This window comes from Salmo salar, chromosome 21 (genome assembly GCF_965601325.2).
Source record: "Salmo salar chromosome 21, fSalSal1, whole genome shotgun sequence".
Classification (NCBI taxonomy): domain Eukaryota; kingdom Metazoa; phylum Chordata; class Actinopteri; order Salmoniformes; family Salmonidae; genus Salmo; species Salmo salar.
Genome location: NC_138311.1, coordinates 39249169 through 39270000, shown reverse-complemented (window position 1 = coordinate 39270000; position 20832 = coordinate 39249169). Strand labels below are relative to the sequence as shown.

Below are 20832 nucleotides of genomic sequence, written 5' to 3'. Positions count from 1 at the left end.
CGTCTCTCACATTGGTAGGCAGACCATTCCATAAAAATGGAGCTCTATAGGAGAAAGCCCTACCTCCAGCCGTTTGCTTAGAAATTCTAGGGACAATTAGGAGGCCTGCGTCTTGTGACCGTAGCGTACGTGTAGGTATGTACGGCAGGACCAAATCGGAAAGATAGGTAGGAGCAAGCCCATGTAATGCTTTGTAGGTTAGCAGTAAAACCTTGAAATCAGCCCTTGCCTTAACAGAAAGCCAGTGTAGGGAGGCTAGCACTGGAGTAATATGATCAAATTTTTTGGTTCTAGTCAGGATTCTAGCAGCCGTATTTAGCACTAACTGAAGTTTATTTAGTGCTTTATCCGGGTAGCCGGAAAGTAGAGCATTGCAGTAGTCCAGCATAGAAGTAACAAAAGCATGGATTAATTTTTCTGCGTCATTTTTGGACAGAAAATTTCTGATTTTTGCAATGTTACGTAGATGGAAAAAAGCTGTCCTTGAAACAGTCTTGATATGTTCTTCAAAAGAGAGATCAGGGTCCAGAGTAACGCCGAGGTCCTTCACAGTTTTATTTGAGACGACTGTACAACCATCCAGATTAATTGTCAGATTCAACAGAAGATTTCTTTGTTTCTTGGGATCTAGAACAAGCATCTCTGTTTTGTCCGAGTTTAAAAGTAGAAAGTTTGCAGCCATCCACTTCTTTATGTCTGAAACACAGGCTTCTAGCGAGGGCAATTTTGGGGCTTCACCATGTTTCATTGAAATGTACAGCTGTGTGTCGTCCGCATAGCAGTGAAATTTAACATTATGTTTTCGAATGACATCCCCAAGAGGTAAAATATATAGTGAAAACAATAGTGGTCCTAAAACGGAACCTTGAGGAACACCGAAATTTACAATTGATTTGTCAGAGGACAAACCATTCACAGAGACAAACTGATATCTTTCCGACAGATAAGATCTAAACCAGGCCAGAACTTGTCCATGTAGACCAATTTGGGTTTCCAATCTCTCCAAAAGAATGTGGTGATCGATGGTATCAAAAGCGGCACTAAGATCTAGGAGCACGAGGACAGATGCAGAGCCTCGGTCTGACGTCATTAAAAGGTAATTTACCACCTTCACAAGTGCAGTCTCAGTGCTATGATGGGGTCTAAAACCAGACTGAAGCGTTTCGTATACATTGTTTGTCTTCAGGAAGGCAGTGAGTTGCTGTGCAACAGCTTTTTCTAAAATTTTTGAGAGGAATGGAAGATTCGATATAGGCCGATAGTTTTTTTATAATTTCTGGATCAAGATTCGGCTTTTTCAAGAGAGGCTTTATTACTGCCACTTTTAGTGAGCTTGGTACACATCCGGTGGATAGAGAGCCGTTTATTATGTTCAACATAGGAGGGCCAAGCACAGGAAGCAGCTCTTTCAGTAGTTTAGTTGGAATAGGGTCCAGTATGCAGCTTGAGGGTTTGGAGGCCATGATTATTTTCATCATTGCGTCAAGGGATATAGTACTAAAACACTTTAGTATCTCCCTTGATCCTAGGTCCTGGCAGAGTTGTGCAGACTCGGGACAATGGAGCTTTGGAGGAATACCCAGATTTAAAGAGGAGTCTGTAATTTGCTTTCTAATGATCATGATCTTTTCCTCAAAGAAGTTCATAAATTTATTACTGCTGAAGTGAAAGCCATCCTCCATTTGCGAAGGCTGCTTTTTAGTTAGCTTTGCGACAGTATCAAAAAGAAATTTCGGATTGTTCTTATTTTCCTCAATTAAGTTGGAAAAATAGGATGATCGAGCAGCAGTAAGGGCTCTTCGATACTGCACGGTACTGTCTTTCCAAGCTAGTCGGAAGACTTCCAGTTTGGTGTGGCGCCATTTCCGTTCCAATTTTCTGGAAGCTTGCTTCAGAGCTCGTGTATTTTCTGTATACCAGGGAGCTAGTTTCTTATGACGGATGTTTTTAGTTTTTAGGGGTGCAACTGCATCTAGGGTATTGCGCAAGGTTAAATTGAGTTCCTCGGTTAGGTGGTTAACTGATTTTTGTCCTCTGACGTCCTTGGGTAGGCAGAGGCAGTCTGGAAGGGCATCAAGGAATCTTTGGGTTGTCTGAGAATTTATAGCACGACTTTTAATGCTCCTTGGTTGGGGTCTGAGCAGATTATTTGTTGCAATTGCAAACGTAATAAAATGGTGGTCCGATAGTCCAGGATTATGAGGAAAAACATTTAGATCCACAACATTTATTCCATGGGACAAAACTAGGTCCAGAGTATGACTGTGGCAGTGAGTAGGTCCAGAGACATGTTGGACAAAACCCACTGAGTCGATGATGGCTCCGAAAGCCTTTTGGAGTGGGTCTGTGGACTTTTCCATGTGAATGTTAAAGTCACCAAAAATTAGAATATTATCTGCTATGACTACAAGATCCGATAGGAATTCAGGGAACTCAGTGAGGAACACTGCATATGGCCCAGGAGGCCTATAAACAGTAGCTATAAAAAGTGAGTGAGTAGGCTGCATAGATTTCATGACTAGAAGCTCAAAAGACGAAAACGTCATTGTTGGGTTTTTTTTTTTGTAAATTGAAATTTGCTATCGTAAATGTTAGCAACACCTCCGCCTTTGCCAGATGCACGGGGGGTATGGTCACTAATGTAACCAGGGGGTGAGGCCTCATTTAACACAGTAAATTCATCAGGCTTAAGCCATGTTTCAGTCAGGCCAATCACATCAAGATTATTATCAGTGATTAGTTCATTGACTATAACTGCCTTGGAAGTGAGGGATCTAACATTAAGTAACCCAATTTTGAGATGTGAGGTATCACAATCTCTTTCAATAATGGCAGGAATGGAGGAGGTCTTTATACTAGTGAGATTGCTAAAGCGAACACCGCCATTTTTAATTTTGCCCAACCTAGATCGAGGCACAGACACGGTCTCAATGGGGAAAGCTGAGCTGACTACGCTGACTGTGCTAGTGGCAGACTCCACTAAGCTGGCAGGCTGGCTAACAGCCTGCTGCCTGGCCTGCACCCTATTTCATTGTGGAGCTAGAGGAGTTAGAGCCCTGTCTATGTTCGTAGATAAGATGAGAGCACCCCTCCAGCTAGGATGGAGTCCGTCACTCCTCAACAGGCCAGGCTTGGTCCTGTTTGTGGGTGAGTCCCAGAAAGAGGGCCAATTATCTACAAATTCTATCTTTTGGGAGGGGCAGAAAACAGTTTTCAACCAGCGATTGAGTTGTGAGACTCTGCTGTAGAGCTCATCACTCCCCCTAACTGGGAGGGGGCCAGAGACAATTAATCGATGCCGACACATCTTTCTAGCTGATTTACACGCTGAAGCTATGTTGCGCTTGGTGACCTCTGACTGTTTCATCCTAACATCGTTGGTGCCGACGTGGATAACAATATCTCTATACTCTCTACACTCGCCAGTTTTAGCTTTAGCCAGCACCGTCTTTAGATTAGCCTTAACGTTGGTAGCCCTGCCCCCTGGTAAACAGTGTATGATCGCTTGATGATTAGTTTTAAGTCTAATACTGCGGGTAATGGAGTCGCCAATGACTAGGGTTTTCAATTTGTCAGAGCTAATGGTGGGAGCCGTCGGCGTCTCAGACCCCACAACGGGAGGAGTAGAGACCAGAGAAGTCTCGGCCTCCGACTCCGACTCGCTTAATGGGGAGAACCGGTTGAAAGTTTCTGTCGGCTGAATAAGCGACACCGGTTGAGCATTCCTACAGCGTTTCCCTCCAGAAGCCATGAGAAAGTTGTCCGGCTGCGGGGACCGTGCGAGGGGGTTTATACTAACGTTACTATCTGTACTTACTGGTGGCACAGACGCTGTTTCATCCTTTCCTACACTGAAATTACCCTTGCCTAACGATCGCGTCTGAAGCTGGGCTTGCAGCACAGCTATCCTTGCCGTAAGGCGATCGTTCTCCTGTATATTATAAGTACAACGACTGCAATTAGAAGGCATCATGTTAATGTTACTTAGCTTCGGCTGTTTGAAGTCCTGACGAACCATGTCCAGATAAAACCTCCGGGGTGAAAAAGTTGAATGAAAAAAGTTGAGTGAGGGAAAAAGTAAAAATATACGGTAATGAAAAAGTAAAAAACCGTCAGGTATCAAAGTAAGATCGGCAACAAAAACGCACAGCAGCGTAAACAAGTCTGCAAGTTGTGACCGGAAACAGGAAAACAACCATTCTCTATCACCCCCAGATACTATAGTGTTACTTATCATCCATCATGTCTCTAGTAAAGCAATGTTCAAAGTTTCACCCTGAATCCAACAGTTGACTCCTGACTCCAATTAGCTTTTGGAGAAGTCATTAGCCTAGGTGTTCACATACTTTTTCCAACCTACACTGTGAATGTTTTTTAAATGATGTATTCAATATAGACAAAAATACAATTTGTGTGTTATTAGTTGAAGCACACTGTTTGTCTATTGTTGTGACTTAGATGAAGATCAGATCAAATTTGATGACCAATTTATTCAGAAATCCAGGTAATTCCAAAGGGTTCACATACTTTTTCTTGCCACTGTACGTGCATGCATGCATGCATGCATGTATAAACTCAGCAAAAAAAAGAAACGTCCTCTCACTGTCAACTGCTTTTATTTTTAGCAAACTTAACATTTGTATGAACATAACAAGATTCAACAACTGAGACAAACTGAACAAGTTCCACCGTCATGTGACTAACAGAAATTGAATAATTTGTCCCTGAACAAAGGGGTGGGGGTCAAAATCAAAAGTAACAGTCGGTATCTTGTTTGGCCACCAGCTGCATTAAGTACTGCGGTGTATCTCCTCCTCATGGACTGCACCAGATTTGCCAGTTCTTGCTGTGAGATGTTACCCCACTCTTCCACCAAGGCACCTGCAAGTTCCCAGACATTTCTGGGGGGAATGGCCCTAGCCCTCACCCTCCGATCCAACAGGTCCCAGACGTGCTCAGTGGGATTGCGATCCGGGCTCTTCGCTGGCCATGGCAGAACACTGACATTCCTGTCTTGCAGGAAATCATGCACAGAACGAGCAGTATGGCTGGTGGCATTGTCATGCTGGAGGGTCATGTCAGGATGAGCCTGCAGGAAGGGTACCACATGAGGGAGGAGGATGTCTTCCCTGTAACGCACAGCGTTGAGATTGCCTGCAATGACAACAAACTCAGTCCGATGATGCTGTGACACAACCCCAGACCATCTCTCTTCCACTTTGAGCCATGAGAGATTGACATGCATATAATATGTTAGCTTCCTGTATACTTTTAATGGCCAGCCGTGCTGCCCTGTTCTGAGCCAATTATACTTTTCCTAAGTCCCTCTTTGTGGCAGCTCTCAACATGACTGAACAGTAGTCCAGGTGCGTCAAAACTAGGGCCTGTAGGACCTGCCTTGTTGATTGCGTTAAGAAGGCAGAGAAGCGGGTTATTATGGACAAACTTCTCCCCATCTTAGATTTAGTTGAGGTTTAGTGAATGGTTTGTCCCAAATACAATGCTTTTAGTTTTTGATTGCATTCTGGCTTTAACTTGCAAGCCCTACCCAACAAGGCAGTATTCAATATAAAAAGGTATAACATAAACTAAAACAAAACAAAAACACGAGAGATGGATATTTTTGGTGCAAAAAATGTAAGATAAACACAAAGATTGTGTGTGTGTACGCGTGCTTACCGGAGATGGAGGCACGTCTTGTCTGTCAATGCAGATGACGTGCCTCTCCCGGCACTCCCAGACACAAGGTGTTTTTCGGCATTCACAGCTGATCGCCTCGCTTCCCCAGCTGCACTGAGAACTGCGCAGAGCCATGCATTGGGTGTTTCTGGTTCCTCTTCTGTCTGTCATCGTCTTGGCTTGGATCCTCACACATCATATATGTATCAGGATCAATAAAATATGATCTCAATGGGGTATTTACTTACAGATATAACAACTGACAAAACATCTGGCCTTTTCATTTATAGGTTTGTCGTATGTAGATGGAGGAAGTTTGAGAATTAATTTTTATTTATTTTTAAAAATTGGACAAAACACTGTGTGCAACTACTGTACACTGCATTCAGATCTGAATTTATAAATTAATGCATTTTCCCTTATCAGTATGAAAGGCTTGGTTTCAGTGGTTACCCACACCCCTTAGATACACACACTACACCACCTACCCAAAGCAATTTTCCATGCTTTTCACTTCCTTTCACTGGGAATATGTGTGTGTGTTTTTGTACATGTGCGCATCTGTAGTATTTGTGTGTGTGGGGGTTATGAATCCAATTGAAATATTTTATGGACCAGTGGACCTATTAATTGTCCCCCAGGTGTTATCTTTGCTGACGCCTAATCTTTATGCACCAACCTGTTCTGCTTCTCCTCCCTCTTCTCCTCCTTTTTCTCATCCCTTCTTCCCCTCCTCCCGGATCGTGCTGTTTCACTTTGTCTTCTGTGTCTCAGTGTCTCGCGCTGCATTGCTGTTCACTGGATTGTCATAGCCCTATGTCAATCCATGCACTAATATATTGTATCATATTGTCACCGATGAGTGAGTTTGTTACCATCCATGTCTGCATAACCCTAATCTTGGCACCCAGAATGATGCATTGCTGGCTGGCTGCTAGATGGTACTAGTCTGTGTATCCGGATTCCCAGACAGTTTTAACATGGTTCAGGTTTGTGACGGAGACGGTCTGTATCTCTGTCTAACAGGAATATGTTTGGCCTTCGCCCTGTGGACTATGCCGTGAGCCCAGAGATGCAGGCAATCCTTCTGGCAGCCTCTGAAGGACCCCACCCAGTCAACTCACCTCTCAGTCCTCCACCCAGCCTCAATAAGGTATGCCCATCAGCCCATCATTGTTCTCACACAAAAGCAATGTTACATCAACCATTACCTTCTAGCTCTGCGTTAACTTTTCCCAAATTATACGATTATGGAAAGAGCAGGAAGTTGTTTTATTTTATACCTTTTTTATTTATTATATACAGTAAGTTGCAAGAGTGCAACAACATAAAATCTGTAATTTAAAACCCATGGTGTGTGTCTATGTTGTGTTACAGGCCAGTGAAGGTGTGAGACGGGAGGAACAGGTAGTTGTACTGGGCAGTAAACTGTCCCAGTCCCAACAGACCCGGCTGGCCAAACTGGGACATCTCCTGGGAGGAAAAAGGGCAGACGCCTTCTCCTGCTCTGGTAACTTACCTGTCCACTATACCTGTAACCATCTACTCGTACACTGCCACCTGCTACAACACATTTGATACAAGCCTGCTCCCAGATCTGTTAGTTCTGTCGTGCCAAATCCTATGGCAAACATTTGTTTGGCATGTCAATGGCCAAATAGGAGTTGGCAATGCAGCACAAAGAGCTTTGCGTCCAGGCACATTTTGGGACTTAATTCCTGGTTACTCCCAGCCACTCTAGGTTTGATTAAGAAACAGGAGATTCACATTTGTAGTAGTGTGAAAGGGTTGCAACATCACTTATTACATACAAGTAGCTATCTTTTTGGAGCTTTGCAAATCTTAGTGATACAGAGTAACAGGGAAGGCAGTTTCTCAGCTCTATGGTAATGGCAGTTGGAACAGAGGACAGGGCTGGAAAGTAAGTGAAGTAATTTCTCATAAGCTGTTTGTGACTTCTGTTGTGATGAACGTTAGACTACAGTATTCAAACGAACAGAAAATGGAAGTGTTCGTCTGTCTCAGTCTGTCTACAGGGCTTTGGGTAGTAAAGACTTCAGTGTCTCCTATTATTTAAAGTGAAGGCAGAGCAAAGCTCCACAGCATGTAAACCACAGAGTTTAGCCCTGAGATACAATTAAGGTCATTTTGCAGCCTGTCAGCCACAGAGCCTTGTTGACTGCAGAAGCAACAAGAATGTCTACATTTAAAAAAATGTTTTATACAAAAGTCTCATTGTCTAAGCCTGGTGTGAATGAGGCTGATTCTATCTACCCATGCCTGTGTTGCAATCACTCACAACAAAGACATTGCCATTATTTTATTCAAATAATGTTTTGGAGAAGGCTATTCTATTAAAATTGTATTCAACTGTCTATTTATTTAGTAGGCCTACATTTATTTTACGTTTTCATAACTAGGCCTAATTATCAGATTGTAACTGTTATAAACAGATACGAAACCATTTGAATGCACTGGCATGCACTTGATGTGTACTAACCCAACCCATGCAATGGCAGACATTAGTTGATATGTGCTGTATCCATCACTACCCATGCACTAAAACACATCTTTGGATGACATCCAGTTTTTCTTCTCCCATTCCTCTAGTCACCCATGTGGTGGTACCAGACGGGCCGATGCCCACCACCCTGTCCACTCTCCTGGGCCTCCTGAACGGCTGCTGGGTCCTCAACTTTAGCTGTAAGAAACTTTCACCTCTGCCTCCTAGGCCTACAGTAGCCTGGCCTACAACTCTGCCTCTTACCATACCTTCAGCCTCTTTGAACTTATGTCTAAGTATCTTATTATTCTTATACAGGCTACATCCCAAATGGCACACTTTTCCCTCATACATTAACTGTGGTCTTTGACCTTGGTTCTGTACTGCTTCTTTCAAATGTGTGTCTATGTATGGTTAATGTATTCTAATGAGAAATATAATTATACTGTAAAACTGTCCATATATTGTGTTATATACTGTACATGGATACATTGGGCATTAATAGTATATAATTTCAAACCCTTACATTTTTACATGATCGATGATGTCAGGCATTCAGAGTTATCCGCTACCCTCTGTTTCAAGTGTGCTTTAAAGCAGTATGGATTCATACTCCATAACAATCTAGATGGAGAAATATGCCTACTTTTTATTCATCTTCCCTTGCATTATCTCCTGTTTCCTTGGTTTTGGAAGAAATGCATTTGCTTTTGTACTTTGTCTTTTATCTTCTTTATTCTATGCTATGCAGTGTCCTGAGAGGCATGAAGGGTTTGTTCAACAGGATATTGTAGATATTAAATGTACGTGTCGGGCATACAGGCAAATACAGTGGATTGAAATAGGGGGGTTTGATAATTGTCAGCGGACCTAGACGTCAAAATTGGTAGAAATCAAAGAAAGAAACTCTTCTCTTGTGTTTGTTTCCTACAGAGGTGAATTTATAAGTGGAAACTTTACAATTTCCATGCATTTCTTTTTTTCCTAGCGGCAACAATAAAATATACTAGATATTCACAGGCAGTCTACCTCAAAAAGGAAAAAGGTGACTGTCATCAAGGTGTCTGATGCCTTGGTGTGTGTGTGTGTGTGTGTGTGTGTGTGTGTGTGTGTGTGTGTGTGTGTGTGTGTGTGTGTGTGTGTGTGTGTGTGTGTGTGTGTGTGTGTGTGTCCTTTTTAGGATTGAGAACATTTTTATTATTCCCAACACCTCTCTCTCCTCCACGGAGGATGAACACTTGACACAGCCTGTCTACCCTCAACCATAAGTGTGCCACACTCCATCCCTCTGTCTGTTCCTCTTTCCATGGACCCCAGTCTCTGGTGGTGGGGATAACTAGCTGGCCCTATCGTCCGAAGCAGAGCGGAGTGGGAGCCTGGATTAACCCCGGTATCTCTTTCCCCCCCGCCAAGGCCTCGCAGGGTCTCTCGAAATGAAAGCTGCAATTAAGGGGGATTAGTAAATGTAATTATGCTTGATGACTGCTATGGACACTGTTTGTGTGTGTCAGACAGTGTTGTGTGACTGTAGTGTGTATCCGTGAGTGTGTATGTTGTCACATGGGAACTGCCCTCATGGGAAAATACATTGTAGCTGCCACTGCCGCGGTTAGGCAGTGATCAAGATGGCACTGTTGTATTGATAGCATATATCATCATGCCAAGCACAATGGCATTATGAGACATTCAAATGGAAACACTTGGTTACCTTGCAGATTGTCATTAAGCTTTAGGCCATGTTATTTGCATGTGGTAACTAATGTCCATAAATTACCCCAACTAACAGAAAGGTTTAATGCAACCCTCCATCCCCTTGAAAGCCTTCTTATTTTACTGGAGTAAGGGTTGTCTTCCCTGTGGCTCAGTTGGTAGAGCATGGTGTTTGCAATGCCAGCATGGTGTGTGCAACGCCAGGGTTGTGGGTTCGATTCCCACGGGGGGCCTGTACAAAAAAATTATAAGAAAAAAAAAAAGAAATGTATGCATTCACTACTGTAAGTCGCTCTGGATAAGAGTGTCTGCTAAATGACTAAAATGTAAAAAAAAATGTCTGAAATTGTATTTTATCTCCTATATAGTTCGCTATGTAGGGGATAGAGTGCCATTTCGGATGCAGCCAATGTCCATAAATGACCGCAACCAATGGAAAGGTTTAAAGCAACCCTCAGTCCCCTCCCCTTGAAATGCTTCTTATTTTAGCCATGACTGCTGTTCATCTGTCATCCAAACCTCTCTCGGCACGAAGAGGTCTCCCAGTGCTGAGCAACACAACAACCCAAATATTGTTTTTGTTTTTACAATCGATAATGTAATAATGGAGCATTTACCTAGTCCCAGACAGTACTATTAAAGTTCTGTTGTCTGGTACCGTTGGAGAAAACCTTCCTCTTGTCTGTGGCACCACAGGGAGGACACCACAGGGAGGGGGAAAACATGTCTGCTTCCCAAATGGCACCCTCTAACCTACTGTATATAGTGCAGTATTTTTGCCCAGGATCCTACAGTCCAAATAAGTGCACTATGTAGGGAATAGGGTGCCATTTGGGATCAATCCTAGGGCCTTTTCATCTCCCTCTATGCAACTTCTCTCCCGTTTTTGAAAAACAATTGTGACATTATATTAAGAAATGAAAGGGGGCGCTAGATTAGAGTGAAGTGAAGAGAGGATTAAGGTGGATGTGTGTATTGAACTCCTGCCACTGGGGGCCATATGTAGTCAGTGGTTAGAAGCACTACTACTAGACCAGATCCTGGTACTCAATTTATTCAAGTGCTATGTGGGGAAAATCACAGCTTTTTGTAAACGGTTCATTTCTTACACGTGGAGAGAAGGAGATGCTATGCTAAAGATTGCCGTATTTCAATCTGTGTTGCATCATTCGCCTTTAGGGCAAGTGTGTTGAGGGCATTCTACTCTTCATCGCACTTTAATTTCTCATGGTTTCTTCAAATCAAATTTTGTTGGTCACATACACGTGTTTTAGCAGATGTTATTGCGGGTGTAGCGAAATGCTTGTGCTTCTAGTTCTGACAGTGCAGCAAAATCTAACAAGTAACATCTAATAATTTCACAACATACCCAATACACACAAATCTATGTAAAGGAATGGAATGAAGAATATATAAATATTTGGTTGAGCAATGTCAGAGCAGCATAGACTGAGATACAGTAGAATAGTATAGAATGCAGTATATACATATGAGATACAGTGGGGGAAAAAAGTATTTGATCCCCTGCTGATTTCGTACATTTGCCCACTTAGAAAGAAATGATCAGTCTATCATTTTAATGGTAGGTTTATATGAACAGTGAGAGACAGAATAGCAACAAAAAAATCCAGAAAAACGCATGTCAAAAATGTTATAAATTGATTTGCATTTTAAGGAGGGAAATAAGTATTTGACCCCTCTGCAAAACATGACTTAGTACTTGGTGGCAAAACCCTTGTTGGCAATCACAGAGGTCAGACGTTTCTTGTAGTTGGCCACCAAGTTTGCACACATCTCAGGAGGGATTTTGTCCCACTTCTCTTTGCAGATCTTCTCCAAGTCATTAAGGTTTCGAGGCTGACGTTTGGCAACTCGAACCTTCAGCTCCCTCCACAGATTTTCTATGGGATTAAGGTCTGGAGACTGGCTAGGCCACTCCAGGACCTTAATGTGCTTCTTCTTGAGCCACTCCTTTGTTGCCTTGGCCGTGTGTTTTGGGTCATTGTCATGCTGGAATACCCATCCACGACCCTTTTTCAATGCCCTGGCTGAGGGAAGGAGGTTCTCACCCAAGATTTGACAGTACATGGCCCCGTCAAATGATGCGGTGAAGTTGTCCTGTCCCCTTAGCAGAAAAACACCCCCAAAGCATAATGTTTCCACCTCCATGTTTGACGGTGGAGATGGTGTTCTTGGGGTCATAGGCAGCATTCCTCCTCCAAACCCGGCGAGTTGAGTTGATGCTAAAGAGCTCTATTTTGGACTCATCTGACCACAACACTTTCACCAGTTGTCCTCTGAATCATTCAGATGTTCATTGGCAAACTTCAGACGGGCATGTATATGTATTCTTGAGCAGGGGGACCTTGTGGGCGCTGCAGGATTTCAGTCCTTCACGGCGTAGTGTGTTACCAATTGTTTTCTTGGTGACTATGGTCCCAGCTGCCTTGAGATCATTGACAAGATCCTCCCGTGTAGTTCTGGGCTGATTCCTCACCGTCTCATGCTCATTGCAACTCCACGAGGTGAGATCTTGCATGGAGCCCCAGGCCGAGGGAGATTGACAGTTCTTTTGTGTTTCTTCCATTTGCGAATAATCGCACCAAATGTTGTCACCTTCTCACCAAGCTGCTTGGCGATGGTCTTGTAGCCCATTCCAGCCTTGTGTAGGTCTACAATCTTGTCCCTGACATCCTTTGAGAGCTTTTTGGTCTTGTCCATGGTGGAGAGTTTGGAATCTGATTGCTTTTGTGGACAGGTGTCTTTTATACAGGTAACAAACTGAGATTAGGAGCACTCCCTTTAAGAGTGTGCTCCTAATCTCAGCTCGTTACCTGTGTAAAAGACACCTGGGATCCAGAAATCTTTCTGATTGAGAGGGGGTCAAATACTTATTTCCCTCATTAAAATGCAAATCAATTTATAACATTTTTGACATGCGTTTTTCTCTATTTTTGTTGTTATTCAGTCTCACTGTTCAAATAAACCTACCATTAAAATTATAGACTGATCATTTCTTTGTCAGTGGGCAAACGTACAAAATCAGCAGGGGATCAAATACTTTTTTGCCCCCCACTGTAAGTAATGCAAGATACTTAAACATTATTAAAGTGACACTGTATTATAGTGGACAATTATTTCAAGTCTATATAGGCAGCAGCCTCTCTGTGCTAGTGATGGCTATTTAACAGCCTGATGGCCTTGAGATTGAAGCTGTTTTTCAGTCTCTCATTCCCAGCTTTGATGCACCTGTACTGACCACGCCTTCTGGGTGGTAGCGGGGTGAACAGGCAGTGGCCCGGGTGGTTGTCCTTGATGATCTTTTTGGCATTCCTATTACATCGGGTGCTGTAGGTATCCTGGAGGGTAGGTATTTTGCCCCCGCTGATGCATTGTGCAGACCGCCCCACCCTCTGGAGAGCCCTGCAGTTGTGGGCGATGCAGTTTCCATACCAGGCAGTGATACAGCCCGACAGGATGCTCTCAATTGTGCATCTGTAGAAGTTTGTGAGGGTTTTAGGTGACAAGCCAAATTTCTTCAGCCTCCTCAGGTTGAAGAGGCGCTGTTGCGCCGCCTTCTCCACACTGTCTGTGTGGGTGGACCATTTCAGTTTGTCTGTGATGTGTATGTCGAGGAACTTAAAACTTTCCACCTTCTCCACTGCTGTCCCATCGATGTGGATAGGGGGGTGCTCCTTCTGCTGTTTCCACGATCCTTGATCATCTCCTTAGTTTTGTTGACGTTGCGTGAGAGGTTGTTTACCAAACACCATACTCCCAGAGCCCTCACCTTCTCCCTGTAGACTGTCTCATCATTGTTGGTAATCAAGCCTACTACTGTTGTGTCGTCTGCAAACTTGATGATTGAGTTGGAGGCGTGCTTGGCCACGCAGTCATGGGTGAACAGGGAGTACAGGAGGGGGCTGAGCACATACCCTTGTGGGGCCCCAGTGTCAAGGATCACCTAACTGGTGTTGTTTCCCACTTTCACCGCCTGGGGGCGGCCCGTCAGGAAGTCCAGGACCCAATTGCACAGGGTGGGTTTCAGACCCAGGGCCTCAAGCTTAATGATAGCTTGGCGGGTACTATGTTGTTGAATAGTCAGTGAACAGCATTCTTACATATGTGTCCAGATGGGATAGGGCAGTGTGATGGTGATTGCATCGTCTGTGGACCTATTGGGGCAGTAAGCAAACTGAAGTGGGTCTAGGGTGGCAGGTAAGGTGGAGGTGATATGATCCTTGACTAGTCTCTCAAAGCACTTCATGATGACAGAAGTGAGTGCAATGGGGTGATAATCATTTAGTTCAATTACCTTGGCTTTCTTGGGACAGGAACAATGGTGGCCATCTTGAAATATGTGGGGACAGCAGACTGGGATAGGGATTGATTGAATATGTCCGTAAACACACCAGCTAGCTGGTCTGCACATGCTCTGAGGACTCGGCTAGGGATGCCGTCTGGGCCGGCAGCCTTGCGTGGGTTAACCCGTTTTAAATGTCTTACATCGGCCACGGAGAACGATGCCCCCTGTCCTTGGTAACGGGCCGCGTCAGTGGCACTGTGTTATCCTCAAAGTGGGCAAAGAACATGTTCCCTTCCGGAAGCAAGACGTCGATGTCCCCGACATGGATGGTTTTCCTTTTGTACTCCGTGATTGTCTGTAGTCAGTGCCACATATGTCTCGTGTCTGAGCCGTTGAATTGCAACTCCACTTTCTCTATACTGACGTTTTGCCTGTTTGATTGCCTTGCGGAGGGAATGACTTCTCTGTGTTCTGCCATGTTCCCAGTCACCTTGCCGTGGTTAAATGCGGGTACATAGGACTTGTCCATGGTTATATACTGTGATCTGTAAGTGTGTGGTAGGGATTTGACAAATGGAAATCAGTTTTCCATTAAAACGATAAGGATTTCATAAAATTCCATATGAATTCACAATGCAGCTGTGCTGCTGCCAGCAGCAGTTTGTGTCTCAATGCGTCCCTTTCAGATGGTTAAGCATTGCACCTATACTACCATTACTTTACCTCAATTCCACCTCACAAAGTTTGCATTTCCTTCTGAAAGTATTGCCATACAGGACTTTGCTGCTTTCACTTGCCTTTCTCTGCCATTTTTCCAACTCTTAACGACGATGATATAGTGTAGCATCTACTCCATTGCACGTCGACTCCCATTTCTGAGTGTCAAGATTTGATTCCGCTAGGAATCGACTCCTATGATTCAGTATTGTTGGACCGGGGGAGACTGATTAGTTGCCGTACTTTCGAGAACACAAAAACTCACATTTTTCATAGCGAGTTACCAAGGGACAGAGCGAGAGGGGAGGGGCACAGTATAGGCAGGTTGGCCACCTGGCAGACAGTCCGAATGGTGCACTAGGATTATCTATCTGCAATCATTGACTTGCAGTGTCTCGCAACTTCAGTAAAGCAGGGGCCATCATCAATGAAGAGGCTAGATTATTGAGATGAGCGAGATTCAACACTTGGCTCACACATTATTGGCACATGTGCACAGGTTCGCTTCACGCCGTCTACAGCGTGGTAGCCAGGGCACCCGAGCCTCATGATTCAAAGCTCTTTAGTTTTTGCGGAAATTGACCCACTGCTGTTTACTTTCTGTGTATCTACTTCATATAACCAATTCTACATTCAAATGACACATTACTTTTTCTAATTAGGCTATAACACATATTTTGCACTGATGAACATTTTTTATTTAAAAAGTTTGAGTTAGGGATTTTTCTTAACTTGAAGGATCCCAATTTTGTTTAAATGTTCACAACCCTGGTGTGTGGTACTAACAGCCAATTTCGTGGGTTCATTTGACTGCAGGGATCCCCTCATCTAGCTATAAAATAGGTTTTCAAGTTCTCTCCACTCATCTAAGCTACTGCTGTCCCCTTGTCTCTTTCTCTCTCTCCTCACACAGGGGTAGAGGCGTGCCTGCAGGCAGATAGCTGGATCGCCGAGAGTGACCATGAAGCAGGAGTAGGACCGCAACGCAGCCGCATTAACAGACACAGCCTGGTAGGTAACACACACACACACACACACACACACACACACACACACACACACACCCCTGCAAACAAGAAACAAAACAAAATGGAGGCAATGAACTGGCTTACTCTAAAACTCTGGAGAGTACCAGTTTACAGCAGGAAACAATTGAGTGCATTGATGCATTCAGTGGAGGGGTCTTCTGGCACCTGAATACACAGCCACTAAACTGATAGGATTTTTTTTTTTTTTTTTTTTTAAAGCTACAATGATGGAGTATGGCTCTTGGGTTGGAAAGCAACGTCATTACAATTCAACCCCAATGGAATAGAATGCAATGGAATGGAATAGAATGCAATAGAGGAATACAATACAATAGAGGAGTACAATGCAATAGGTCTGGGTGATCTATCTAATTAATTTGATTAATTCAAATGCATGTTTTTGCGTGATATTCCAAATGCCAGAATCGCAGAATTGTTTTTATGAGCGTTTATGTCTGCTTGTTCTCATGTCTTTTTAGTCTTGTCTCATTCGCTCCTTCTGAGATGCTCCTGTCTCCACCCTAACAACGGGAGTCGTTGTCCCGCAGGCAACAAGCTAAGGTTCAAAATAAGCGCATAGAAAGGCATTGGGCTTATTTTGGAAAGATTTTGGCGGGAGTTAAACCTCTCGCTTTGCCACTTTCTCCCACACCCATCCCCCTACCACTCACAACAACAAAGATGAGAGATCACTTCTTCCTCTCTGATAAATGGTTAACGGCAATTTGCATTTTGAGTTTGGGTCCAACAGAATTGGTCATATAGACACCGAAACACATGGAGACATTATTTTACTGTGACACTGAAGTTAACCTTTCGAACCATACCCTGTTTATGTTTGATCTTTTTGAGCAGAGCAGACACTACTAAAACGGATGTACCAATGAACATTCATTCTGGAAAATGTAGGCTCAGTTTGTTGCGTGCGCATTACGGTACCACGTATCACTAGCAGCATTTTAGTCAAATAAAGATTGTTATACTAGCTGTTTAGTCTCTGTTTTTATAATTGTACAATAAACATAAAACAATTTAAATAAGGATTTGGCAACTTCTTCTCATTCTGAGAAATAAGGTAGGCCACCTGATTTCAACATCTGGCTAGCATGCTGTTCAAACTGTTGGAGACGGGACAGAAAGCTGTGTTCATAACAATTCAACTGTTCTGCCTTGTTAGCTGAATTCAGAGCTTATGAAATTATACCTAATGCCAAGTTGGCTAAACTTGAAATATAAATATTAGCTGGCTACTCACTAGCACGTGGGCTTGTGCTTGAGAAATTGTTTGAGACCAGTTTTAATTTTCTATAATGCCTGCTACATTATTAGTGAATGTGCATTAAGAATGGTTCTGGTGATACATTTGTAACAAAAATGACATTTTTATAGACAGACCTGAAATCTAGATCAGTGACTATTGCAAAAAAAGCAGGTACAACTATTTTGATGAAATGATTAGTGGGTCTTATGGTTGTGGAAGGTATGTAATTCAGCCTCGGTATCATTACACAAGCTTTGAAATCAATAGATTATTGCTGACTGTTTTTTCAAATCTAGTGTGTTTGACCTTTTTAATTGTGCAACAAAGCTTATTTAGAGAACAGAAAAGAAGTCGATGTATATCATAAATCGCCCATAAGTTTGAAATAATCAAGGTATGAGTTTTAGTCCATATCAACCCACCCTGGATTGGAGTATTTGGTATTTTATTAGGAGTGGAGTAGAGGCTGCGGTTATGTAAGAACTGAAAGGTTGTGGCTGTGATGTAGCAGTGATTCAGCAGCATTTCAACTCATTAACTACAGAACAAGGATAAATGATCTCTGTTGTCTGGACACTTTGTCCAGACACTAGGCTATTCTTCGTGAGACTTGATGTTATCCCGAGGCACTAGAATGGTTAGCATCGTTTAGGATCAAGGAAGAAGATACATTCTTTGTTCTGTTTTTTTCTCCCTCTGTATGCGCAGGGCTTTGATGAATTTGTAAGGGTTTGTCTACCGTAATTTACAAAATTCATGAAACATCCTCACTTTTCCTTGTTAGAGGACTACACATTATTTGTTTAGTTCTCCTTGCAGTCCACAGACGACGTGTTTTTGTCTTAACAACCCTTGTTTGTCTTTTGACTTTAATGTCTTATCTCATTTGTCTCCCCTCTTCCTATTTGACGCTACTGTATTGTACTTTATTTTATTCTACTCTTCAATACTCCACTCATCTCTACTCTACCCCAGCTGCCCCCGTTGTTGGACGGTTGTTTTTTCTACCTCATGGGCTCCTTCAGGAAGCCCCCCAGGGATGAGCTCCTCCAGCTGGTGAGAGAGGCAGGGGGCCAGATCCTGACCCGACAGCCCAAACCAGACAGTGATGTGACCCAGACCCTGTCTGCTGCAGCCTACCACGCCTCTCCAGGCTCAGACCAGGCCCTGTGTACCCAGTACATCATCTATGATCCCCAGGGCTCTTACAGGCCACCCAGGGTGAGGTTAGGAAAGGTGTGGTCAGCTCCATCTACATGGGTTGTAAACTGTATATCGGCTTTCCAGCTACTGCCAGTGCCTGAGCTTGAATCATAGACACACCTGGTGTGTATTCAGTGAGGTGAAACGTTCGCAACATTTCCGATAGAAATGTAATAAATAGTGTTGTCATGATTGCCTATTATACATGACAGACAATCATATCTGTTCTACACAATATGTTTCTATGTAAATGTTCCGTAACATTGCACCCTCTTTAACAGACCCATGGTCTTTCCGTCTCCCACCTGAATATTAAGGTCTAATCAGAACACAGACAGCTGTGGTTGTAGAACTATAACCTTGACGTAATAGAGATTGTACAGCCACTGTCAGTCCCCAATCTCTGATGTCTCTGGATTTGGCCTTAAATATACCCACCTATCACAAGCCATTACTTGTTTTTCTTTAAGTTTTGTACCTGTAGCTCAAAGATAAGCTAGTGAAGTGTTTATTTTTATCCCTGCTCAATGACGATAGAAGATTATAAACATTTTGGCACTTTTCAGTATTTTGAATGAAGGAGTGAAAAATCAATGTAACTTCTTTCTCCTACTGAGACTCTATAACGTCTGTGCTTTTGAGAATGCCCTTTTCTTTGAAACTGAATTGTGACTGCCTCTTCTCCATTTTTATGACTTAAAAAATAAAAATTATGAAACACTGCCTTTATTAATACTAATGTCACCTCCTCCTGCTGCTGCACACAGAGTTTTCTGTTTGGTCTTTTGAGAATGAATGGTATTCTACAAAATAAACGTTGTTGCAGCAACACAATTACTGACTCATATGTATCTTAATTATATACACTGAGTGTACAGAACATTAAGAACATTGCTGACTGACCAGGTGAAAGCTATGATCCCTTATTGATGTCACTTGTTAAATCCAGTTCAATCAGTGTAGATGAAGGGGAGGAGAGAGGCTAAAGAAGGATTTTTTTTTTTTTTTTTTAATGCTTTGAGACGATTGAGGATGAATGGGCAAGACAAAATATTTGAATGGGGTATGGTAGTAGGTGCCATTCTTGATAAACACGGGAAAATGTTGAACGTGAAACCCAGTAGCGTTGCAGTTCTTAACACACTCAAACCAGTGCGTTTGTGTCAAGAACTGCAACGCTGCTGGGTTTTTCACATTCAACAGTTTCCCGAGTGTATCACGAATGGTCCACCACCCAAAGGACATCCAGCCAACTTGACACAACTGTGGAAAGCATTGGAGTCAACATGGGCCAGAATCCCTGTGGAACCCTTTCGACACCTTGTAGTCTATGCCCTGACGAATTGAGGCTGTTCTGAGGGCAAAGGGGGTTGCAACTCAATATTAGGAATTTTATGGCAAGAAGGTGGAAATAGTGGCTAATGCATAGGAATGCTAGTCCTGGACGTTGGGTATCGTGTTCAGCCAATCAGGTTGCAGCAGTCCCTGGCTGAACGTGGGGTGTAACATCAGAAAGTAGCACCAGCCATAATGGTGGAAAATTTGTGTTTCATAAGTATATATTTATATTCCCACTTTTTTTCCCCACCTTCTTTCCATTAAATTGAGTTAAGGAGGAAAGAAACGCCTTTGCAGCCTGAATGGAGAATGTCTTTTTTTTATTGAACTTTTTTTTTTTTACGAACCGGTCCACGGGAATAAAAGTGTATAGCCGGCTGCATACAATGCCTTTGGACAGTAAGATGAAAAGACTCAATATCGCCATCTGCCAGCCTTTGAAGTAGGACACAGCCATTCTCTCTTCTATATCCTAGGATGCCCCTCTCCTTCTCAATAGCATTACCCAGGGATAGGTCTAATTGCTATTGATTGCAGCGTGCCACATTAAATTACCCCTTCCTGTTCATGCGGGAGGTGTAGGGGGGCAATTAGTGGTGCAGACAGTCTCGTAATTAATAGGAATGTGGAATAGAACCAGAGTGTTTAAGCAGATGGTGTGTTTAAGCAGATGGTGTGTATCCCAAATTGCATCCAATTTTCTGCATAGTGCACTACTGTTGACTAGAGCCATATAGGACCCGGTCAAAAGTAGTGAACTATATAGGGAATAGGGTGCCATTTGTGAGAAAGACAGAGGAAAGCCCTGGGTCACTTCCTCTGGTAGACCTCAGGGATATGATTTTTCCTGATTAATCAGGAATTCCCACTTCTTTGACATTAATATCCTCTATCCGTACATCATTAAAGTTGACCTACCCCTGAAACCAGTATCCTCCCTTTCCTGGTTTTCTATAGTGGTAGACTATGACCCAGGCACTATCCCCCGAAGAGTTATTTTTCTGATCTCTGCATGGTTTGTTTGACTGGTGTTCTCACTCCCAGCTACACCGGGATGGGAAGAAGCATGATGCTTCAGGTGTAAGTC

At 43.1% G+C, this 20832-nt stretch overlaps 1 protein-coding gene across 4 annotated transcripts in view; it reads left to right on the top strand.

Moving 5' to 3' along the window:
- Positions 1-19241, top strand: part of LOC106582297 (BRCA1-associated RING domain protein 1) — a 37415-nt gene extending 18174 nt beyond the window's left edge. For all 4 annotated transcript variants that reach the window (XM_014165234.3, XM_014165233.3, XM_014165235.3 and 1 more), the window contains 5 exons: positions 6706-6832; positions 7057-7189; positions 8290-8382; positions 15829-15926; positions 18180-19241. In XM_014165234.3, the coding sequence (XP_014020709.2) occupies positions 6706-6832; positions 7057-7189; positions 8290-8382; positions 15829-15926; positions 18180-18521 (793 nt within the window). In that variant the 3' untranslated portion in view covers positions 18522-19241. The remainder of the gene's footprint in view (positions 1-6705; positions 6833-7056; positions 7190-8289; positions 8383-15828; positions 15927-18179) is intronic.
- The last annotated feature ends 1591 nt before the right edge of the window (positions 19242-20832 follow it).